Source organism: Tarenaya hassleriana, unplaced genomic scaffold (genome assembly GCF_000463585.1).
Source record: "Tarenaya hassleriana unplaced genomic scaffold, ASM46358v1 Cleome4, whole genome shotgun sequence".
NCBI lineage: Eukaryota > Viridiplantae > Streptophyta > Magnoliopsida > Brassicales > Cleomaceae > Tarenaya > Tarenaya hassleriana.
The window spans coordinates 2,511,301-2,530,317 of NW_010966881.1; the positions used below are offsets into that span (position 1 = coordinate 2,511,301).

Consider the following 19,017-nt stretch of genomic DNA (forward strand, 5'->3'; position numbering starts at 1 on the left):
ATTACAAAATACGGATCGGATCGGATATGTCGGATAATTCAATTTTAATATCCGTATCCGATCCGTATCCGACAAATATCTCTAAAGAAATATCCGTATCCGATCCGTAAACTCCGGATATCCGAATTTTCGGTTCGGATATGAATCGAATAACGGATCGGTTCGGATTTTTCGGATATTTTGTCCACCCCTAGTTGTGGGTATTATGGATATAGATTAGATACACATGAAAATCAATCATATTTGAATTCACATGATTCAATTATCTCATTTTTAAATTTAGAGACAAATTCAAAAAAACTTTCAACTATTTCATTATACAAAAGAAAAAACTATCAACAATTAATTTTGAGTAAAAAAAATCATTAACTATATAAACTGATTTAAAACAATCTTTGATTTTGAATTTCTTAAAAAAAATCATCAATTATTAATTTTAATAAAAAGAAATCAATATATATCTAAATTATTCAAAAAATATTATGCTTTATATTTATTATAAAAATTTATAAAATTGAATAGAATATATATATATAAATTATACAATTTTAAAAATGATAATAAAAATATAATATTTAATTAAATTTATCGTATTTAAATTTATATAAATATTATAAAGATCAATCTTAATATAATAAATTTTTATACATATGTTATATTTAAAATCAAATCTATTTTATTGGTTGTAAATATTATATTTTAAATTTTATCACATATTAATATTTGAGAGGTTGCAAATTGTTTCTATTTTATTGGTTGTAAATATAAGAAATAATATATGTATTTTTAAAAATAAAATAAAAATATGATAATTTTTATATATAATATTGTAAATTGAATATATTTTATTGATTATAGATTTTTCTATTTAAACTAGAATATTTTTATAATTTTAAATAGTTGATAATTTTTTTTATTAAAATTATTATAAAAATCCACGAAAATTTTCTAATTGTTATAGAAAAATCAAATTAATAATTTGGTATCCATCAAATATTAATATATGATAAAACTTAAATATAATATTTGTAACCAATAAAAATGTATTCAATTTTTTCGTAATTTTGTCCAATTTTAGATTTAGAATACACGTGAGAGATACTCCATAAGATTAAATTGTTACCTATTATGTTTGGTATTTTTGAAGAATGCATTTTAGGCTCTTTATTTTGTTGTATTATGTGCACAGTAGAGTATTTTAAGTAAATACACATGTTTAAAAAAGTTTCTTTATAATTAGATAAACTCATATTTACTAATATACAGATGCACCCATTCCTTTTATGTCTAAAAATTTAATTTAATGGTATAAAAAAAATTTTACTTTCCGAATAGGTCGCATGTTGTGCTGCTGATATACATTGAATCTCCTAATATGCTAAGTAACACCGAATCTTGAGCTGGATTCTCCAGGTTTATACTCTATAAAGATATGTTTTTCTAGAAATGCAACGGAATTATCTATTTAATATGAAAAATACGCACAACCCGTTAGCTTATATAAAGCTACAAACTACGCAGATAGAACACTCACACATACACAGATATATACATACATATATATAGAGAGATAAACATATATACATATATAGAGAGAGAGAGAGAAAGAGATGGAGAGCAAGAGAGTGATGAGTGCGGTGGTGATGATGGTGGTGGTGGTGATAGGGACATCAGCTATTCAGACAGAAGCAGGTCAGTTTGGAGATTGTTACAAGAAATGTCTTTTGGGATGTGCTCTTGAGATGAAGTTCAAAGCATACATGTGTCCTTTGACGTGTCTGAAGACATGTGTTAGTCCTGGATCTCCTTCTCTCTCTTCCTCTGATCAAACCCATTACTTCTGCAAACTTGGCTGCGCTTCTTCTAACTGTCTCGACCACAGCTCTGTCCAAAATCCCAGTAATTCTCTCTCTACCCATTCTCTGATATTTGCATCTATACATACTATTATATATATATATATATTGGTGAGTGTATTGAAATGATTGATTACATTCACTGTTTTTAGATCTCTAACTTTGTCTGGTTCTCTTTTTGTTGTCACCAGATGAAGAGGAGGTAGAAAATTGCCTGAACGCCTGCTCGCACTCATGCATAAAGAACTGATTTGAGTGTTCAGACAACCGATTTTTAGAATCCCGTTGTATCGTACCATATAAATAATTTACAAATAATAATTTGCGAATAACCTATGATTTGTACGATTTTCTTCATGGAGGGATTAACATAATAAAATTTTCTTCTCTTTTATCAAAAAAAAAAAAAGAACTGAATTCTTCTCGGTTCAATTCCTTCGTAATTATTCTATGTAACCCTAAACATTGGTGTACATTAATTATAATCTCTACCTCACTGATTAAACACGACAAAGTTTATTTCAGAATAAAATACATATAAATACACAGAATCTAATCATCAACCATTGCTTCAATGATTGTTAAAGTCATGGTTGTTTTTCACCAGCACGTGTCAAACAGTGAAAGTCATGTAAAACTCGCTATCGGAGCCATATCCCTTGTAAATACAGATCTCAATCACAGAAAAAATATGAATGCCCACAAAAGGATGTTACAAAGGATGTCTTGTGTTGGATGTTGTGAAGAGAAATATCAAATCTTTTGTTTGCCTTTTTACGTGTATCAAGAATTTCGCCTTGCCCTTATAAAAGAATAACATTTTTAAGATGTTAATGTGAGGTTTCAACCTAACAATAGTACAAAAGTCCAACATCTTAACAGAAAATAAACAAACCTTTTGTAAACTTACGAAAATGTGGAGATTTATAACTAACAACAGAAAATACGAAGAGAAGCTATAGAAAAAGAGAAGAGATATTCAAAATGATCTTCAATGATGATATTCTCTTTCAAGATGTCTCTCTGGATCTTCATATCTCCCAAATTCCTCTTCAGGGTGATTTGTGGCTAAGTCCGAATAAATCTCCCTTCTCTCCTTTCCTTTTTTCCTTTTTATGATAAAGCGAATTAGATTTTTTTCCTCAAGATTCGGATTTTTCTTTTTTAGACCGGATTTGATTTCGGGCGATCGCTCATTTTCTCTTATGGGTCGTCCATTTTCTTCTCTAGGTTACTCGTTTCCTTGTCAATTGAATTCGACTGGTCGCCCGACAAAACAGGCGGGTCGCCTGTTTTCTTCTGTTGCATAGCGAGCGACCGCTCACTTTTACTGAGGCAGTCCGCCTGTTTCTTCTGAGCTTTCCCAGGCTTACGCAAGTTCTATTTTTTTTCCATGCTATGCTCATGAGAATCCTCGTAGAATCGCCTTGTAGAAGATAAGCAAGAAAAGACCAAAACCATGGTCGTCTAACGTTCTAAAATGCCAGTGTATGTCAAAATGAAGTGCGTAACGTTAGAAAACCGATAGAAAAACCATGTGATCATCTTAGTTATAGAACACGTGATCTGGGTCACGTGTTATATAAGCAAGACATGATTGTGTTTGTAACGATGTCATGATCGCGCCAATAATCCAAAGTGAATGGTGATTGGCAACCCCGATGACTCGCATAACAGTACCAATCAACGGCTTGAGCCAGTGTTGTTACGTTGATGAGAAAGTACGGTTCGTTGATAACCACCAATTATCTTCGGACATATAATAAACAAACAGACTTGATATTCGATGTGCGTGTACAGCTTGACTACTTGAGTCAGTACCGCACAGTATTGGTTGACGACTTGAGTTCGTACTGTTCAACACGGGTTAACGAATTGAGTCGGTACTATCATCGAGGGGGTGGTACGGTGGTGCTCTGAGGATTTGAGTTCGATCGAGTCCGACGAGTATTTCCGTAGCGGATGATCAGTGCGGGTGGTAAAGGTTAACGAAATAGTCGGTACCAAAGTATAGGCTAACAAATTGATGGATGATACTGTTTTCGTATTCACCGGCGACAAAGGATATATCTAGAGGGATAAGAGATTGGATCAAACTGTATGCGTACGCTATGGATTCGATGATGTGAAGAGATAAGGAGGTAGTGTGGGTTAACGACTTGAATTTGCGTTACATTATGAATTGGTGGTTATGGTAACACGGGTGAGCGAAGAAGTGGTATTACAGTCCTATGACGTAGTCATACGGACATTATTTGTGCGTGTAATTAATGGACGTCATATTGATTTACGAAAATGGATAAACAAAAATTATGTGGCTTAAAAGAATGATTAGATACTTATATACTAAGTGAATGGAAATAAACTAATAACGTAGAGATATGGACATGAACAAATGTGAATGTTAAGTGATTGTTATATATATGTGTGTGCGAAAGAGTGACGAATCATGTAATAAATGAAATGGACAAAATAAAATTTAATACCATTAAAATGTGAGATAAACGTTTGATTTTACATGTTTCTACTTGAATAGATTTTATGGGGTTTATAACCCGATTTCACTCTCTAAACAATTGTTTAGGATGTCGTTACGCAGTATTTCAGGTTTAGAATAACATACTCGTTAGCACGTGGATAACTGATCCAGGACAAGTTTCACTGTATTTTGGACTTTTTTATTTGAGTTATATTTGTATTAATCTTGTTCTTGAAATTCTGTATTCCTATTATGAATTTCAAATGACGACACATTTTCTTATTGTAAGTCTCGAACGAATATTTTGCTTTAATGGATTTGGTGTGCGTGTTAAAAAGTTTTAAATTTTTCTGTATTTTTATATTATGAATATATTATTTGGATTAGTCCATGTAATGGGACATGGGTAACGGGTGTCACAGGTTCGCAACGACTTGGTACCTCAGAAAGGACACATGTGGCGGATCTATACGGAGCTTACACTTGGACGTTGCCGGAAGCAAGATCGGAGCACTCTTTAAATCTTAACATTTACGTGGCAGGCAAAGTTCTAACACCCCAAGAAGACATATATACCAACTTGGAAAGCGGGAGCTCATTCCTCCTCAAGGATAATGGCAAGATATTCTGGCACAAGGTAGTGTGATCCGTCACTTGGCTATTCGCACAGAACCGGCGTCCGACGAAAGAAAGATACCGAATGAGCTCATGGGGGATTCCGAAAGAAGAGCCCATCTATGCCCGAATCTCAGTGAATTACTGCAATTCACGTTACGTAAGTGGGCTCCTCTACCTCAGTCATTAACTCGGGACAGCACCCTTGACTGGCTATTGAGGAATTGGGATAACCAGACCCGATATCGTGGCGCCTGTATATAAGTTGGCAGCTATACATCTATAATATATGGTCCGAAAGGCTCGGCTCGCTTCAAAGATCTGTCAGCCATTGACGTAGCCTTTCGAGTGAAATTTGCGGGGATCAGAACCACACAACCTGGGCTCGCCAGTGAGTTGCTACAAAGGTGTTCATCAGCACCTGGTTGCTCTTTCTTCAAATTGTTTTTGACTTATTCTTTTGTATCATCAAGCCTTCATGTAACACAGACTACCGCTTAGTGGTTCCCTTCTGTAATTCTGGTCACTATATTACAAGCATTTTTTGTTAAAAAAAAATGTTTTAAATACAAACACAAAAAAAAAAAAAATAGATACAGTTCCTTTTCCTGAAAAAAAAAATTGTATAAATTACATTTATGGTAAAAAATCTGAACGACATATTTTGCTTTCCAAACTTATCCAGGCGCTGCTGATATACATGGAATATGCAAATGAGCCAACTAACGTGTCAAATTTGAGGTTTATACTCTGTGATGAAGATATTATTCTATACATGTTATAATTGCATAGTCCACTTAATATGGACAATACACATAACCCATATGGTAAAAAAAATTCTTATACCCACCCTCGACTATACAAAGAATACCCACATACGTGTATAGAGATAGAGAGAGAGAGGGAGAGAGATGAAGAGTACTGTGGTGGTGATGGTGATGGTGATGGCGATGGGGACACTTGTGGTTAAGACAGAAGCTGATTCATTGGTAGAGTGTTACAAAGGATGTTTTGTGGTTTGTGCGATGCAGAAGAAGTGGCAGGCATTCGTTTGTCCTTTCACTTGTCTGAAGGATTGTCTTCAACCTCCAACTTTTTCTTCCCTCACTCCCTCACAAAATATGGATCTAACTCAACACCTTTGCCAGCTTAGTTGCGCTTCTTCACGTTGTATCAGCCTCAGCTCTCTCCAAAATCCCAGTAATTCTCTCTACCCTTTCTCGTGTATTTGCACATAATATATATATATATATATATATATATATATATATATATATATGTGTGTGTGTGTGTGTTGATTGATTTAGTTCACCATTGTCGTCTCATTGTTTGTTTTTTTCATTATTGGACAGATGAAAAGAAGGTGGAAACCTGCTTGAATTCATGCTCGGAAACCTGCACGAAGAGCTAGTTCGAGTGTTCTGCAAACTCTTGTTAGAATCCCGATTGGATCGTATTCAATTTAAATAAAATGTTACATTATTTACAGTCCAATTTATATTTTTTTCTTATAGTCTTTGATTTGTATTAGCTGCTGATATCATGTGGCGAGCCACATCATAATCTCTCTCTCTCTCTATATATATATATATATATATATATAAAGAATGAAATTATCCTTGACTCAATTAAATATACAAAAAGATATTTAAATAAAAGAAAAATAGAGATGAAATGGATAGATTGTAGAGATATGGTCATCATTCCACGAAATTTGGAAGGAGTTTCAGTTGCGTATGATTCCTTGATGGTGAGGTTGTGCTTCGACGTTAGGGATTGCGCGTATGTCTTGATGGACTAGAATATTTTTTTAGTAAGTTAGATAATTGATGTTTTTTTTTTCTTCGAAAATAATAGTTGATGATCTTCTTATAACAAATTTAAAGTTGTATATTTTTTAGTAAATATATAGTTGATTTTTTCAATTAATAGTTAGATAAATTTTTATAATAAATTTACAGTACAAGATTATTTTGAATAATAAAATAGTTTATGGGATTTTTAATTTATCCCTATTATTTTATTTTTAATAACGTTTGACACATCTAGAGTTGTTCCTTAATCAAACTTTTTTTTTTGTAACCTAGGCAAGCATTTATAAATTTGATGATGATTGTATTGACAAAGACTTCTTCCATAAACATCTACTAACATCTTAATCATCCACCCTAATATATCTTTATCTTTATAAAAACATCCAAAAACTTTTAATTTTATGAACTTTTATTTTTATTAAAATTGAAATGGACAATTTAAGTTAACTTGGATTTATGGATAATTGATTTTATATCTTTAAAAAGTTAAAAAAAAATATTTTTTTGTGTGTTCTAGAAAAATACTTGGGTTTGAAATTTTCTTTTCAAAAAATTACTGCACAATAGAAGAGGAAAAACGGTTGGTGTGAATTTGGAGACTAAATTTGTATGAGAATTATACAAATCGTATCTTTGAAATTTTCCTCCACCAATGGTTATCGCGATTCTAAATATATTCACTTTCGTTGCTTATAAATAACACTTGCATCGTTTCATTTCCATACCAAAAAAGTAAAACATTTCACTTCTTCTATTAATTATTATTCAAAAAACAGAATGGCTTTCAGAATCACCGTAAGTGTAATTTCTCTATTGTTTCTCAATAAGAATCATTTTTTCTTGATTCATGAAAAAAAAATGATTTTAATCTTTTATAAAATTGTCTCCTCTTTTTTTTTTTAATTAATTCCTATTAGAGTCAGTTGAGATCTGTCGGAAATCAGCTCGCCGGAGGCCGTCGATTTGCGACCGCCGTCACCGGCAATGCCAAATCCGCCTACAACAAGTAAGATTTTTCCTTTTTCTTTTTTTCCCCTTTCAAGTAATTGGTTATTTCAGGTAATGATATAACAAATAAAAAATGATAGAGATTCAATAATAAATATTAGTTTTGGCATTACGCTTCAGCAGAATTCTTGGAGATATTATGATCTCGAATCCATGATTCTCATTTCTAGTGACAAGAACAATATATCATTTTTATATTACCGTTAGTATGGATAAGATTTTGGTTACCCGACAAATTTGAGAATAGTCGTATTATAATTCGAACGTCTAGAGTTTTATATTTCGGAACCCAAAACTCAAATCCATGATTCTCGAATGAAAATATTTCACGTTTGAATATATGTACAAAAAACTTGTTATTAATGATCCGAATTTAAAAATATATATATATATATACACACACACGAATAGATTCTCGGTGACGGGGGAATTTGCGCCGATAGCGGTAGTAGGAGGGTTGACGTTCATAGCAGTGGCAATGGCGGGTCACAGTTGCAAGCAACAGTTGGCGCATTCTCCGACAGTGAGCGCTAGAAAGAGGAGAAGAGAAGCCATGGCAGAGGTGGATGACCCGGACCGAGTCATTGAATCGGCCGACAAGTTCATCACCAAGTCTTGGCTCAGAAAGATTGGCCAGATCCAAGACAAGTCCAAGGCTGTCCTTTCCGATCCTACCCGACCCGACCCCTATACCACGTACGTCCCCCTCGTTCTCTTGATAAAAAAACTCGGGTTTATTTGCAAATGGTGAACAAGTTCTTTAAATACAAGACAAATAATTGTAAATAAACCCTAACCTAATCAAATCAAAAATATTTTAAATTTCGGTGAAGATGAAAATGATAAATTGTATATTCATGTGTGTTTGTTGTTGCATGGGGACCTGAAGGCCGAGGAATGCAGAGACATTGAAGTCGGTCGGGGTGAAACCAAGGGGCATATGAACATATCTCAAGGCTTGGTTATTTTCATTTTGATTTTGTGTATATAACTTTTTTTTTAAAATTAATTTCGGTTTTACATTTCACTCCTCTTCATCATGTTTCGAAGAGGCACGTTAAACTTCATTGTTTTCTTTTATTGAGATTTTTGTAACAAAATCAATAATAATAAAAATGATGATAATCATGATTATAATGACGATGATGATGATGATGAAGAGAGATGGAAATTGGGAAAACCAAATTTTCCGATCCGAGACCGGTTTAATTGAATTGATTAGAAAACCGGTTCGGACAAAACCGGACCTTTTGTTTTGGGAAAGTGTTTTTATTGAGAGGGAACATAAAATAACGGTTTCTTTTATGTTTGGTCTTTCCGTTTCCTTTCGGCATGAAACGCTGCGTTTCAGTTCCAAAATTTCCAGGCAAAATTTTCTCGGGAAAATGGCATCGGAGAAAATTCTTCACCGGAGACGAGAACAGGAGCGGCAATCGTACCGACATTGTTGCCACCAATATCGCCATTACAGAACGTGTGAAACTAGGGCGTTTAGATGTTGCCCGCAACTTGTTCGACGAAATGTCTCAACGAACGGCTGTTTCGTGGAACGCGATGCTTTCTGGTTATTCTAGATGGGGCCAATACGAAGAAGCTTTGGATTTGGTTCGTATGATGCATCTTGATGGCGTTAGATTTACAGATACAACTTTCTCTTGCACTCTGAGCTTGTGTGCGAATTCGCGGTCATCTCATTTTGGGAAACAGGTTCATGGCCTCGTCTTGAAATCTGGGTCAGAAAGTTTTGGTTTTGTGGGGAGTTCTCTGCTTTATTTCTATGCTAACTGTTTCAGAATCGCGGATGCTGAGCGGGTTTTCGATGAACTGTACCAGAAGAACGAGCTATTGTGGGATGTGATGCTTGTGGGATACGTAAAATGTAATTTGATGGATGAAGCATCTGAATTGTTCTGGAAAATGCCTAAACGGGATATCGTATCTTGGACTTCAATGATTTCAGGGTACCTGAAGAACGAAAGGGATTCTGGGAGGGCTTTGCATTTGTTCAGGAAGATGAGAGAAACTGGAGAAGTGCATCCTAATGAATTCAGTTTTGATTCTGTCATACGAGCTTGTGGGAGGCTTGGAAATCTGCAAGAAGGTAGAATTGTTCATGCACTTTTGTTAAAATACGGGTTTGAATCCGATGATATGGTTGGTGCTGCACTGATAGAGTTTTACTGTGAATGTGAAGCAATTGACGGTGCCAAATGTGTTTATCGATTCATGGATAACCCGTCCTTGAAGGCATCAAATTCGCTTCTTCATAGTCTCATAACAAAAGAATTGTTTGGTGATGCGGAGAAGATTTTCGATAGTCTTCATGATGTGAATGCCGTGACATGCAACTTGATGATTAAAGGGTATGCCTTACAAGGCCGCACAGACGATTCAATTAAGTTGTTTGAGAAAATGCCTTGCAAGTCGATAATTTCTTCAAATACCATGATTTCTATCTACTTCAGGAACAATGAAATTGATAAGGCCATAAAGCTTTTCAAAGAAACAATGGAAGAAAGAAATTCAGCTACTTGGAATGCTGTTATATCTGGTTATACACAAAACAAGAAGTATGATGAGGCTTTAGAAGTTTTCGTGGAAATGCTTAAGCGTTCGGTTGAACGGACAAGATCCACATTCTCTGTGTTATTACATTCATGTTCTTGCCTTAGTTGTCTTCTACAAGGACAGGTGATTCACGGGCACATAGCTAAGACCCCGTTGGAATCAAATGTCTATGTCGGGACCTCCTTGATAGATATGTACTCCAAATGCGGGAGTATAACCGATGCTCGTAAGTCATTCACGGCCATCAGTTCCGCTAATGTAGCTGCTTGGACTGCTCTCATTAATGGTTATTCACAGCATGGTATCCACTCCAGAGCAATCTCACTCTTCAACAGTATGTTAGAACAAAGGATTCAGCCTAACTCAGCCACATTAACTGCTGTCTTGTCCAGTTGTGTCCATTCTGGTCTTGTCCATGAAGGGTTAAGACTCTTTCTCTCAATGGAAGAAACTTACAGAGTAAAACCATCGGTGGAACACTACGCCTGTGTGGTAAATCTCCTCGGCCGGGCAGGTCTTTTGAAAGAAGCTGCAGACTTTGTAGAGCAAATGCCCATCGAACCAGACGAAGTTATCTATGGAGCTTTGATAAATGCTTGCTGGCTGTGGCAGCACACAAGAACAGCTAAAAGGGTAGCTGAAAAGATTCTGAATTTAGAACCCAAAACTGCTTCTGCAAATGTTGTACTCTCGAACATGTCCGCAGATTCAAGTAATTGGGAAGAGAAGATGAACATGAGGAAGAGATTGGTCTGTTCGGACATGAAGAAGGATCCTGGACTTAGTTGGATCGAGCTAAACGGAAAAGTCCACGTCTTTTCTGCAGGTGATAGCCATCATTTGCATTCTGATTTGATATATAGAACCATAGATCATCTTACAGCCAATTTTGAAACTTTTCTCAATAGAGCCGAATCCGGTTATGCCCTTGTAACATATCCTGTTTATAGGCTACATTCCGGTTCAGATTTGGTTTAACCAACCGATTCAAACCAAAAACCAGGTTATTCAAACACCGTACCACCAGAATGGAGCAGGAACAATCAAATAAAAGATTTAAAGTTCACAACTTTAGGTTTTACATATGTGACCTAGACTCAGAAAACTCTTAAAACTAAAAAGCTATATAGTTTGTGCTAATCTCAAAAGGTTTTCTCCCTCTTTACAAGATTTCATTTTGTGTTCCACCAAATTCTACAAAAGGCTAAAGAACTTCTCAAAAACCAGCTTTAACCTCTACCTAAACCGGACCCGGTTTGGTTAACCTAAAACCGCCTCAACCGGTTCTTGTACCGGCTCGGGCATACAATGACAGAATCTAGACATAACCCGCCTTTTGTATGAGTGCAATCGATCTGGGTCATCGAGAATTTTATCTTTGTACTCGACCTTTTCGATTTCTCGACAACAAAATCCCCGGCATGGTAACGAGTCCAGTTTCCCAGTTTGGTTAACATGCATTGAGACGTAGAGTATTGACCGTCCTCGGTCCAGAGCTGGAACCGAACCGGTTTAATGTCCCAGCCATGGACCTGGTCTGTGTTACAGACCCGACGGCCAAACCGTTTCACGGGTCGGCCTAGTTGAAGCCTGAAAAAGACGCTGTAGGTTCCGGCCGGGAACGGGAAGTCGATTTCTCCATCCACTTCGAACCACCAAATTTGTTGGAGATATGCTATGGAAGAAAATCTGCATATATTTCAAAGAAAAAGCTGCTTCTTCAGACACAGAACCGGTTAAAGAAGCTGAAGACTTGTTTACATAAATGTATATACCATTTCTTACAACTTCTGAATACATATTTGTGGATAATTTATAAAGTCTCAACAGATGTAAAAAAAATATATATAATTTCAATGAAATCTTCAATCCAAAGCAACTGAAAAGATTTGGTCGGTCAAAACCGTGTCCCTGAAACCAGGGGGTTACCACCAGATCTTTGACCAGAATTCATTGACAGGAAAGGTAAGAGCCCCTATGGTCAAATAAGATGATATCAGAATTCAGTCGCCAGAGAATGCAAAGCTTAACCGGAAATTATAAATTTTTGACTATCAAAACCTAACTAAACAGACTCATTTGCCACGGATCTAAGCACACAGACAAATTCTGGTAGCAAAGAAACATATTTAGGACGAAACAGAGTTGTATTCCCGCAAATTTACAGACTTTGAGGTTAGAACAGAAGAAATAGATGTTCGCCCACCATATCAACAACAAGTATGATCAGAAGATTTGAACTCTGTTGCCGCGGATCTAAACCCAGATACCAACAAGTATGAGCATAAAATAGCAAGAGGCAAACCAGAACAAATTGGAATCCATTGACTAAGATCTACAGAAACACTGTCTAAGTCTTAAGAGGACTATCATTGTCGTAGTCTGGTTGCCGGGAAATACAAACTATGAGCAGAAAAGATGTATCTTTAGCAATCTTCCTACAAAGATAAGATTCTATACATGCTTTTGAAGAACTAAATCAAGGAATCAAACAGGCAAATGATGGGGGGAAAGAAAAAGAAAAACGAATGCTGAATGTGGTCTTGTCTTACCTAGATTCATCGGTGGGGATATGACTCCAATATCTCCGGTCATCAAAGCAGGTGATCGATAAACCCATTGCAGAAATGCATAGACAGACACCTCCTGTGCTCTTATCTAGCCACACTTTCTGCAGGAGAATCAAGTCACGTCACAAAACCAAATCGACGCATAAGTTTCTACAAGTAACGCATTTGAAGGATTAGATATTCTTCTTGTCTCGTCTCAATCAAGAAAATTTCCTGGCTTTCCCGGGAAGCAAACAGAAACTCAGATACAGCAAAATGGGTTCTTACAAGTTCTTAGAAAATTATGTTTTCCGCCATTAAACGAGTTATCGTCACAAGAAAAAGTCCCTAAAAACCCCTAAATTTTCCGGGAAACCAAACAACGCAAAAGGAGGAGAGAGAAACGAAGAGGTTGTAAAGCACGAACCTTGGTGCCGTCGTCGAAGGAATTAATCCGACAAAGGCAGGAATAAATATCCCGTTTCTGCAAATTTTCCGGGAAACCACCGAGAATCCTCTCGAGAATAAGCCTGTAATTCGGGGGAAGCTTCGATTCCCAGACGAAATCCGCCCAGGAAGCGCCGCGAAATGCCCTGTTAAGCTTCGCGAATCTGCAGATCTCCACCGGATCCAAATTCTCAACGATCAGAGCCACACAACTCTCCGGCAAATCGCCTAGATTAGGCCTCAACAAATTCCGATACCCATCATAGGAATTAGCGGAAAAATCATTCTGAGAAGCAGAGAAACCCGCACCCATCAGGCACGGGAGACAAAACTCCAGAACAACCCTCCACGAGATCGAAGATCCTGGGATTTTAAGAAGATGGGCCGTCGTGAATTCAACGGAAAATGAAGATTCCAACCTCAATCTTCACAAATTTAGAACCTTTTCTTCGTGGGTTTCTTGTTTCTTCGTAGGCGCAACTCTTTTTCTCAGGAACAGAGCAATGAAGAGGAAAGGTTTGCTGGTGACGGACAAAGATATCGCATTTGGATGGCAAGTAAGAATAATATAAGGGCAATTTCTAGGATCCACCGAATAATAAAAAATGATTTAATTAATTATTTGTTAAATTAGTTATAATATTTTTTAATTACTTTCTGGATATTATTTTAGTTCACACAGTACGAAACCGAAAGCCGTTTGCCTCGTTACAGCTTCACGGTTGTCAGCCTAATACATACATACAACATGAGTTGTAAGGTTTAGACCACCACCGTTATTATATTATCTGAATATAACCACACATTTAATCCACAATATTATCCATTATCTACTAACCTTTCTATAGCATTTAAATAAGGTCGATTTTCTAGTATATAGGTATATAAATCATATATTTATTTTCATCGACTTTTTTTTTAAATTTATCAATTTTCTATTTTTGTTTTTCAGAAGACCAATCATCTTTTTGACATTTTCTAGTTATATTATGTGAAATAGTTGTAAATTAGGAAGAGTTTATATCCACGTGAAATTTGTTTATTATTATATTTTTAGTTGGTTTTATTTCTTTTTACAAATTACAAGTTTTGTTAAAAATAAATTATAATGTATATTTAAACAAATAACCAAGATAGATTTTAGTGTAATTCATAATATATTTATATTTATATATCTGTATATTTAAAAATATAGTTATTTTATGATATTGAGGATGATGATGATGATGATGATGGGTTATTCATATAGCCAACAAATATTTGGATCAGTTTTGTGACAAGATACATTAATAATCTTATATAATGGTCAGTAATGTATTAGATTGGATATTCACACTGTAATCTCACATGCATAAAATAAAAATTGAAATAAATCTTTAGCCATATAAATTAAATATAATATTTAATGGGGGTATTGTTAATCGGATCATCTTGACTTTTCTTATTGTAATCATTCACAGATGTCTTTATCATATTAATTAATGCTGACAAGACTCTGGCAATTAATATAACTAATAACTATATTACACTAAGATTAAATTTAATAGAAGATATAAAACGTACGCACGTATATGTGAAAATAATGCACAATAGATACAAATAAAACGATATATGTATATATCTATATATATATATCTCTCTCGAAATGCCGAGCATTTTATGAACAAATACCTATAATATTTGGTTGTAAACTGTTTTCGAATAAATTCTATATACCATATTTTCTTTTGAAAAATAAAATCCTTTTTAAGCCTATATATGTTAATTGATTTTCGTTCCTTCAGACACCTCCCAAGCACTGAGCCGCCATTGAACACAAAAAAAAAACAATTAATTAGGTGGGTATAATATATATATATATATATATATATGTTGGTCCACGAGTTAAAATAAAAATAGCTGGCATTTTGTCCATCCAGATTGCAAGAACGACTTACGAGAAATCTCTATCAGAGGAAAAACATAAATGTAGTTTTTATTTTTTTAATAAGAGGATTTAATTCATTTTTTTCTAGTATATAAAAAAATAACTTTAAAATCAAAATTAATTCATATCGTAATTATATATTATTGAATTTATTTCAGATTTTCAATATTTAAACAGAAGTTTTTTATGGGCCATTTGAACTTGAATATAATAGGATTTTACAAATTATAACTGCATATAAACCATATATGTATATAAAACCTCGTGAATTTTACAAATCTGACCAATTAATTAAAAATAAAACCTTAATAACATTAATATACTTAATAACCATTACTAAATACTAATGCATGATAACTCTTTGACTCGTGGATGATTTATTGACCTGTTATTTAATTCTAAAAGACAGTGTGATATACCGTGTGCGTATCCACTCTACAATTGTACAATAATACATTACCATATGATATAGATTATAGACCAAGATCTTTCAATAATAAAATAATAGGACCGTCTAATATAATACACGTAGATTTTGGTTGATCCACGTAGGAAAGACTCAGCAAAGGGGACAACGTGCCACGTGTCAGATGACGTGTTGCATACTCAGAACACTTGGTTCTTCCTTCGAATGGATCAGATTCAGACTAATGTCCAAATTATTTATAACAAAAATTCTTCAATATCATAGAAGAATATTAAGTAATATTTAAATTTAATTTATTTTTATATATTAAATATTTATATTTATTAAATAAAATATTCATGAAAAATCTAACCATCCTCTATTTAAATTTCTCAATTATCCGCGTGGTTTGTTCTCCTTAATTATTACGGAAAAGAAAAAAAATCTTAATAATTTCTAAATTTATAATTTAGAATAATATAAAATTATTTATTCTCAAACTTGTAAAATTGAACACTATAAATCTTAAACTTGTTAAACGGTTTCATAATCGTCCATAGTATTATTTGGTCAAAAAACGAGTTGATCGATCCGACCTGGTGCATGATCAAACGTAATGAACAGTAAACTGGGTCTCGGTTTCAACAAGCCAACCTCGGTGCTTGACCTCCGTGGAAGCCCCAGCCTCGCCGCCATTGCGGATAAGCCTTCGGTTGTCGTTGCGGAGGAGGTATCCGGTGGAGAAGGGGACCACCGGTTTCGCCACTGTCGCCATTCCGACACATTACGGTGTCGATTCTCAGCTTCGTGATTTTCCCGACCAGCTCCACCCGACGGATTTCGCATCGTCTGAGGTTTACTTGATTTTTCCGACGGATTCAACAGTCAATACGCGTCGCTCATGAGAGAGATCGCCAAGAAATCATCCGTTAGCGGTGGATTTTTTAGAGTCACGTCGGTGGTGCCGGAAGATTACGCTGTCGAGACAAAGCGGTGGATCTGAAAATCCGTTAGCGTGGGATCTCTCTCTGTTCGCGGTGGATCAGAAATTCCGGTTTCAGATCGAGTTCGTCCTCTACCGGATACCTCCTCCGCAGCGGCAAGCGAAGGCTTATTTGCGATGGCGGCGAGACTGGGGCTTCCAAAGAGGTCGAGCACCGAGGTTGGCTCGTTGAAACCGAGACCCAATTTACTGTGCAGTACGTTTGATTAAAGTCGGTTTCTCGAAGAACCGAAAATTGCATACGTGACAGTAATTTTCTGAGTTGGTTCGCCACGTCATGCGTCACGTCGGATTGGTCAATTTGTTTTTTTGACCAAATAACACTATGGATGATTATAGAACCGTTTAACAAATTCAGAATTTAATGTGTTCAATTTTACAAGTTTGGGAATTAATAGTATCTCTACAAATTCAGGAATTAATATTACTCCAACCAATAATTTGTAGGTTTTTTCCCTATCTAAAATCCGCCCAATGAATTGTTACGTATTACATTGTTTAAAAATTATGTTTAATAATAATAATAATTTCCGTCTAAAAGAAAAGAATAATATTATCATGATAATGATAAGAATAATGATAACAAAAAATACCTGCCCTACATCTCGTTCAAAATTTTAGATTTGAATTTAAATGATATTTGATTTTAAAATTTTAGATTGAAATCATTTAAAAATTTATTTACAAGTCTTTAAAAAGTGTTGCAATCCGTTGACATAAGGATTTGTACTATAAATATCATTATATAATAGTTTAAGATACAACGGAAAATAATATATTTCATTTTTTATAATTCGAAAGTTCATTATTCTTCATAAAATAATGCGATCTTATTGTTCTTATCTTTTTAAATTATAATTTAAAAAAGAGATATATATATATATATTCTCCGAACTTATTAGGCGAGAAGGTTACGATACAAACGAGCAACCAACGACAGCCATAGAATGAAAAGAAAATAAAGAATAAAACAAATACGAAATTTGGAAAGAAATAGAAAGAAAATATATCGAAATTTGGAATATCAGCTACTTATAATATAATGATCATGATATAATAACCCACCACTTAGTCACTCCACTTATAATGTAATGATAATGATATAATAACATACCACTTTTCGACCATCTAAATTATTTATGGTAAGTGTCGATTCATTTACTATATATGTACAAACTGCCACGTCTCTCGACCAATTTATTAAATTTTCATCATAAAATTAATCTCTTTCATTACAAAATTTATATCTAGACCAACATTTAAGTTCAATTACAAAAAAAAAAAATCTAAACAAAATAATACTTATTTATATCCCAATTTTAAAAGTAGTTTAAAATTTTTAAAATCAAATTTAAAATCGAACAATTGTACTTTAATTTTACAAGTAGGTTCGGACCTGTTAAAATTTAATTTTTGAACAACCCCTAGTCATGCTGTCACAATTATCTTGCCATCAATCGATACACACACGCGCGAGAAGGCAAATGATCATTAATTTCAATCATCATTAATGCTCGTATCTTCCGTAGGACATATTAAATTTCTTTAGTTGAAATATCCGTAAATAATAATACAGTTGTAATTTTTTTTATGTATAATCTCGAAATATATTAAAACGCGATGTTGCAAAAAAAAAAATACCCGTTTTATTTGTCGTATTGATTTCATCTTATCGTTTTATAAAAGTAAACATATATATAATTTCATGAAAGAAAAAACAACAAAGACAGAGTACGAATGGCTGCTCATGCTACCCAACGTTGAAAATCTCGTATAAAGTCGAATGATTAAGTACTCATATTATTTGACTATGACTAGAGATATTTGAATGATACATAACCAGATAATTATATATATATATATATGACTGATCAACATGTGAAAAAGAAAACCCTCAAAGTTTTGTTCATCTGAATAGCATTTTGAATTTCATAAATGCAAATATTTTTATTAATTGCAATGATTCGCACCAAGAGTAAATATGGGACGTCACATCCACCTTAGGTTTGAGATCAATCGTTGTACATGGACTATTTTGATCCAGATATTACATCTTTTTCAACCAATAAAATCGAATACAAGATATTGAGGATAACTTTGTCACCTTTCACCCATTGAATCATCAGCTGCTGGGTTACATAATATTTAATCACATTGATGCATATTTAGATTTGATTTGATTTTTTATTTTTGAATTGTTTATAACTTTTATATTACCTCCCAGTCTAAAAACTTTGTTTCAAAAGTGTATCACTACCAAGTTTTTTCATTGCTAAAAAATATGTTATGTGATCGATTTGTGATATATATATATATATATATATATATATAATATATGTCAAAGG

General features: G+C 34.2%; 5 protein-coding genes across 7 annotated transcripts; 4 read left to right on the plus strand and 1 right to left on the minus strand.

Moving 5' to 3' along the window:
- The first annotated feature begins 1,586 nt into the window (after positions 1-1,586).
- LOC104823572 (thionin-like protein 2) lies at positions 1,587-2,188 on the plus strand. Its single transcript, XM_010555194.1, has 2 exons — positions 1,587-1,899; positions 2,048-2,188. Exons 1-2 carry the CDS (start codon positions 1,611-1,613, stop codon positions 2,104-2,106), a joined length of 348 nt encoding a protein of 115 aa, XP_010553496.1. The 5' UTR covers positions 1,587-1,610; the 3' UTR covers positions 2,107-2,188.
- Positions 2,189-5,846: 3,658 nt separating this feature from the next.
- LOC104823573 (thionin-like protein 2) lies at positions 5,847-6,480 on the plus strand. The gene is made up of 2 exons (XM_010555195.1): positions 5,847-6,150; positions 6,303-6,480. Exons 1-2 carry the CDS (start codon positions 5,862-5,864, stop codon positions 6,359-6,361), a joined length of 348 nt encoding a protein of 115 aa, XP_010553497.1. The 5' UTR covers positions 5,847-5,861; the 3' UTR covers positions 6,362-6,480.
- Positions 6,481-7,483: 1,003 nt separating this feature from the next.
- Positions 7,484-8,906, plus strand: LOC104823574. Its single transcript, XM_010555196.1, has 4 exons — positions 7,484-7,559; positions 7,682-7,770; positions 8,184-8,468; positions 8,662-8,906. Exons 1-4 carry the CDS (start codon positions 7,542-7,544, stop codon positions 8,714-8,716), a joined length of 447 nt encoding a protein of 148 aa, XP_010553498.1. The 5' UTR covers positions 7,484-7,541; the 3' UTR covers positions 8,717-8,906.
- Positions 8,907-9,091: 185 nt separating this feature from the next.
- Positions 9,092-11,337, plus strand: LOC104823576 (pentatricopeptide repeat-containing protein At4g13650-like). 3 transcript variants are annotated; one of them, XM_010555201.2, is made up of 2 exons: positions 9,092-10,135; positions 10,238-11,337. In XM_010555201.2, exons 1-2 carry the CDS (start codon positions 9,105-9,107, stop codon positions 11,316-11,318), a joined length of 2,112 nt encoding a protein of 703 aa, XP_010553503.1. In that variant the 5' UTR covers positions 9,092-9,104; the 3' UTR covers positions 11,319-11,337. The 3 variants fall into 3 exon arrangements, with proteins under 3 accessions (XP_010553503.1, XP_010553502.1, XP_010553501.1); XM_010555200.2 differs by having other exon boundaries at positions 9,092-9,873; positions 9,967-11,337; XM_010555199.2 differs by having other exon boundaries at positions 9,092-9,651; positions 9,733-11,337.
- A 34-nt stretch (positions 11,338-11,371) lies between these two features.
- LOC104823575 (F-box protein PP2-A12-like) lies at positions 11,372-13,885 on the minus strand. The gene is made up of 3 exons (XM_010555197.2): positions 13,317-13,885; positions 12,893-13,011; positions 11,372-12,029 (listed from the first exon to the last, which is right to left on the minus strand). Exons 1-3 carry the CDS (start codon positions 13,647-13,649, stop codon positions 11,606-11,608), a joined length of 876 nt encoding a protein of 291 aa, XP_010553499.1. The 5' UTR covers positions 13,650-13,885; the 3' UTR covers positions 11,372-11,605.
- Between the last annotated feature and the right edge of the window lie 5,132 nt (positions 13,886-19,017).

What these genes read in the sequence shown, in the direction of transcription:
- LOC104823572 (XM_010555194.1), top strand. Translation starts at nt 1,611, where the DNA reads ATGGAGAGCAAGAGAGTGATGAGTGCGGTGGTGATGATGGTGGTGGTG. An exon ending in CAGCTCTGTCCAAAATCCCA is followed by an intron (nt 1,900 to 2,047) that starts GTAATTCTCTCT and finishes TGTTGTCACCAG; the next exon opens with ATGAAGAGGAGGTAGAAAAT.
- LOC104823573 (XM_010555195.1), top strand. Translation starts at nt 5,862, where the DNA reads ATGAAGAGTACTGTGGTGGTGATGGTGATGGTGATGGCGATGGGGACA. An exon ending in CAGCTCTCTCCAAAATCCCA is followed by an intron (nt 6,151 to 6,302) that starts GTAATTCTCTCT and finishes ATTATTGGACAG; the next exon opens with ATGAAAAGAAGGTGGAAACC.
- LOC104823574 (XM_010555196.1), top strand. An exon ending in GCCAAATCCGCCTACAACAA is followed by an intron (nt 7,771 to 8,183) that starts GTAAGATTTTTC and finishes ACACACGAATAG; the next exon opens with ATTCTCGGTGACGGGGGAAT. An exon ending in CGACCCGACCCCTATACCAC is followed by an intron (nt 8,469 to 8,661) that starts GTACGTCCCCCT and finishes GGGGACCTGAAG; the next exon opens with GCCGAGGAATGCAGAGACAT.
- LOC104823576 (XM_010555199.2), top strand. Translation starts at nt 9,105, where the DNA reads ATGAAACGCTGCGTTTCAGTTCCAAAATTTCCAGGCAAAATTTTCTCG. An exon ending in GCTTGTGGGATACGTAAAAT is followed by an intron (nt 9,652 to 9,732) that starts GTAATTTGATGG and finishes CAATGATTTCAG; the next exon opens with GGTACCTGAAGAACGAAAGG.
- LOC104823575 (XM_010555197.2), bottom strand. Translation starts at nt 13,649, where the DNA reads ATGGGTGCGGGTTTCTCTGCTTCTCAGAATGATTTTTCCGCTAATTCC. An exon ending in CCTTCGACGACGGCACCAAG is followed by an intron (nt 13,012 to 13,316) that starts GTTCGTGCTTTA and finishes ATTCTCCTGCAG; the next exon opens with AAAGTGTGGCTAGATAAGAG. An exon ending in ATCCCCACCGATGAATCTAG is followed by an intron (nt 12,030 to 12,892) that starts GTAAGACAAGAC and finishes AAATATATGCAG; the next exon opens with ATTTTCTTCCATAGCATATC.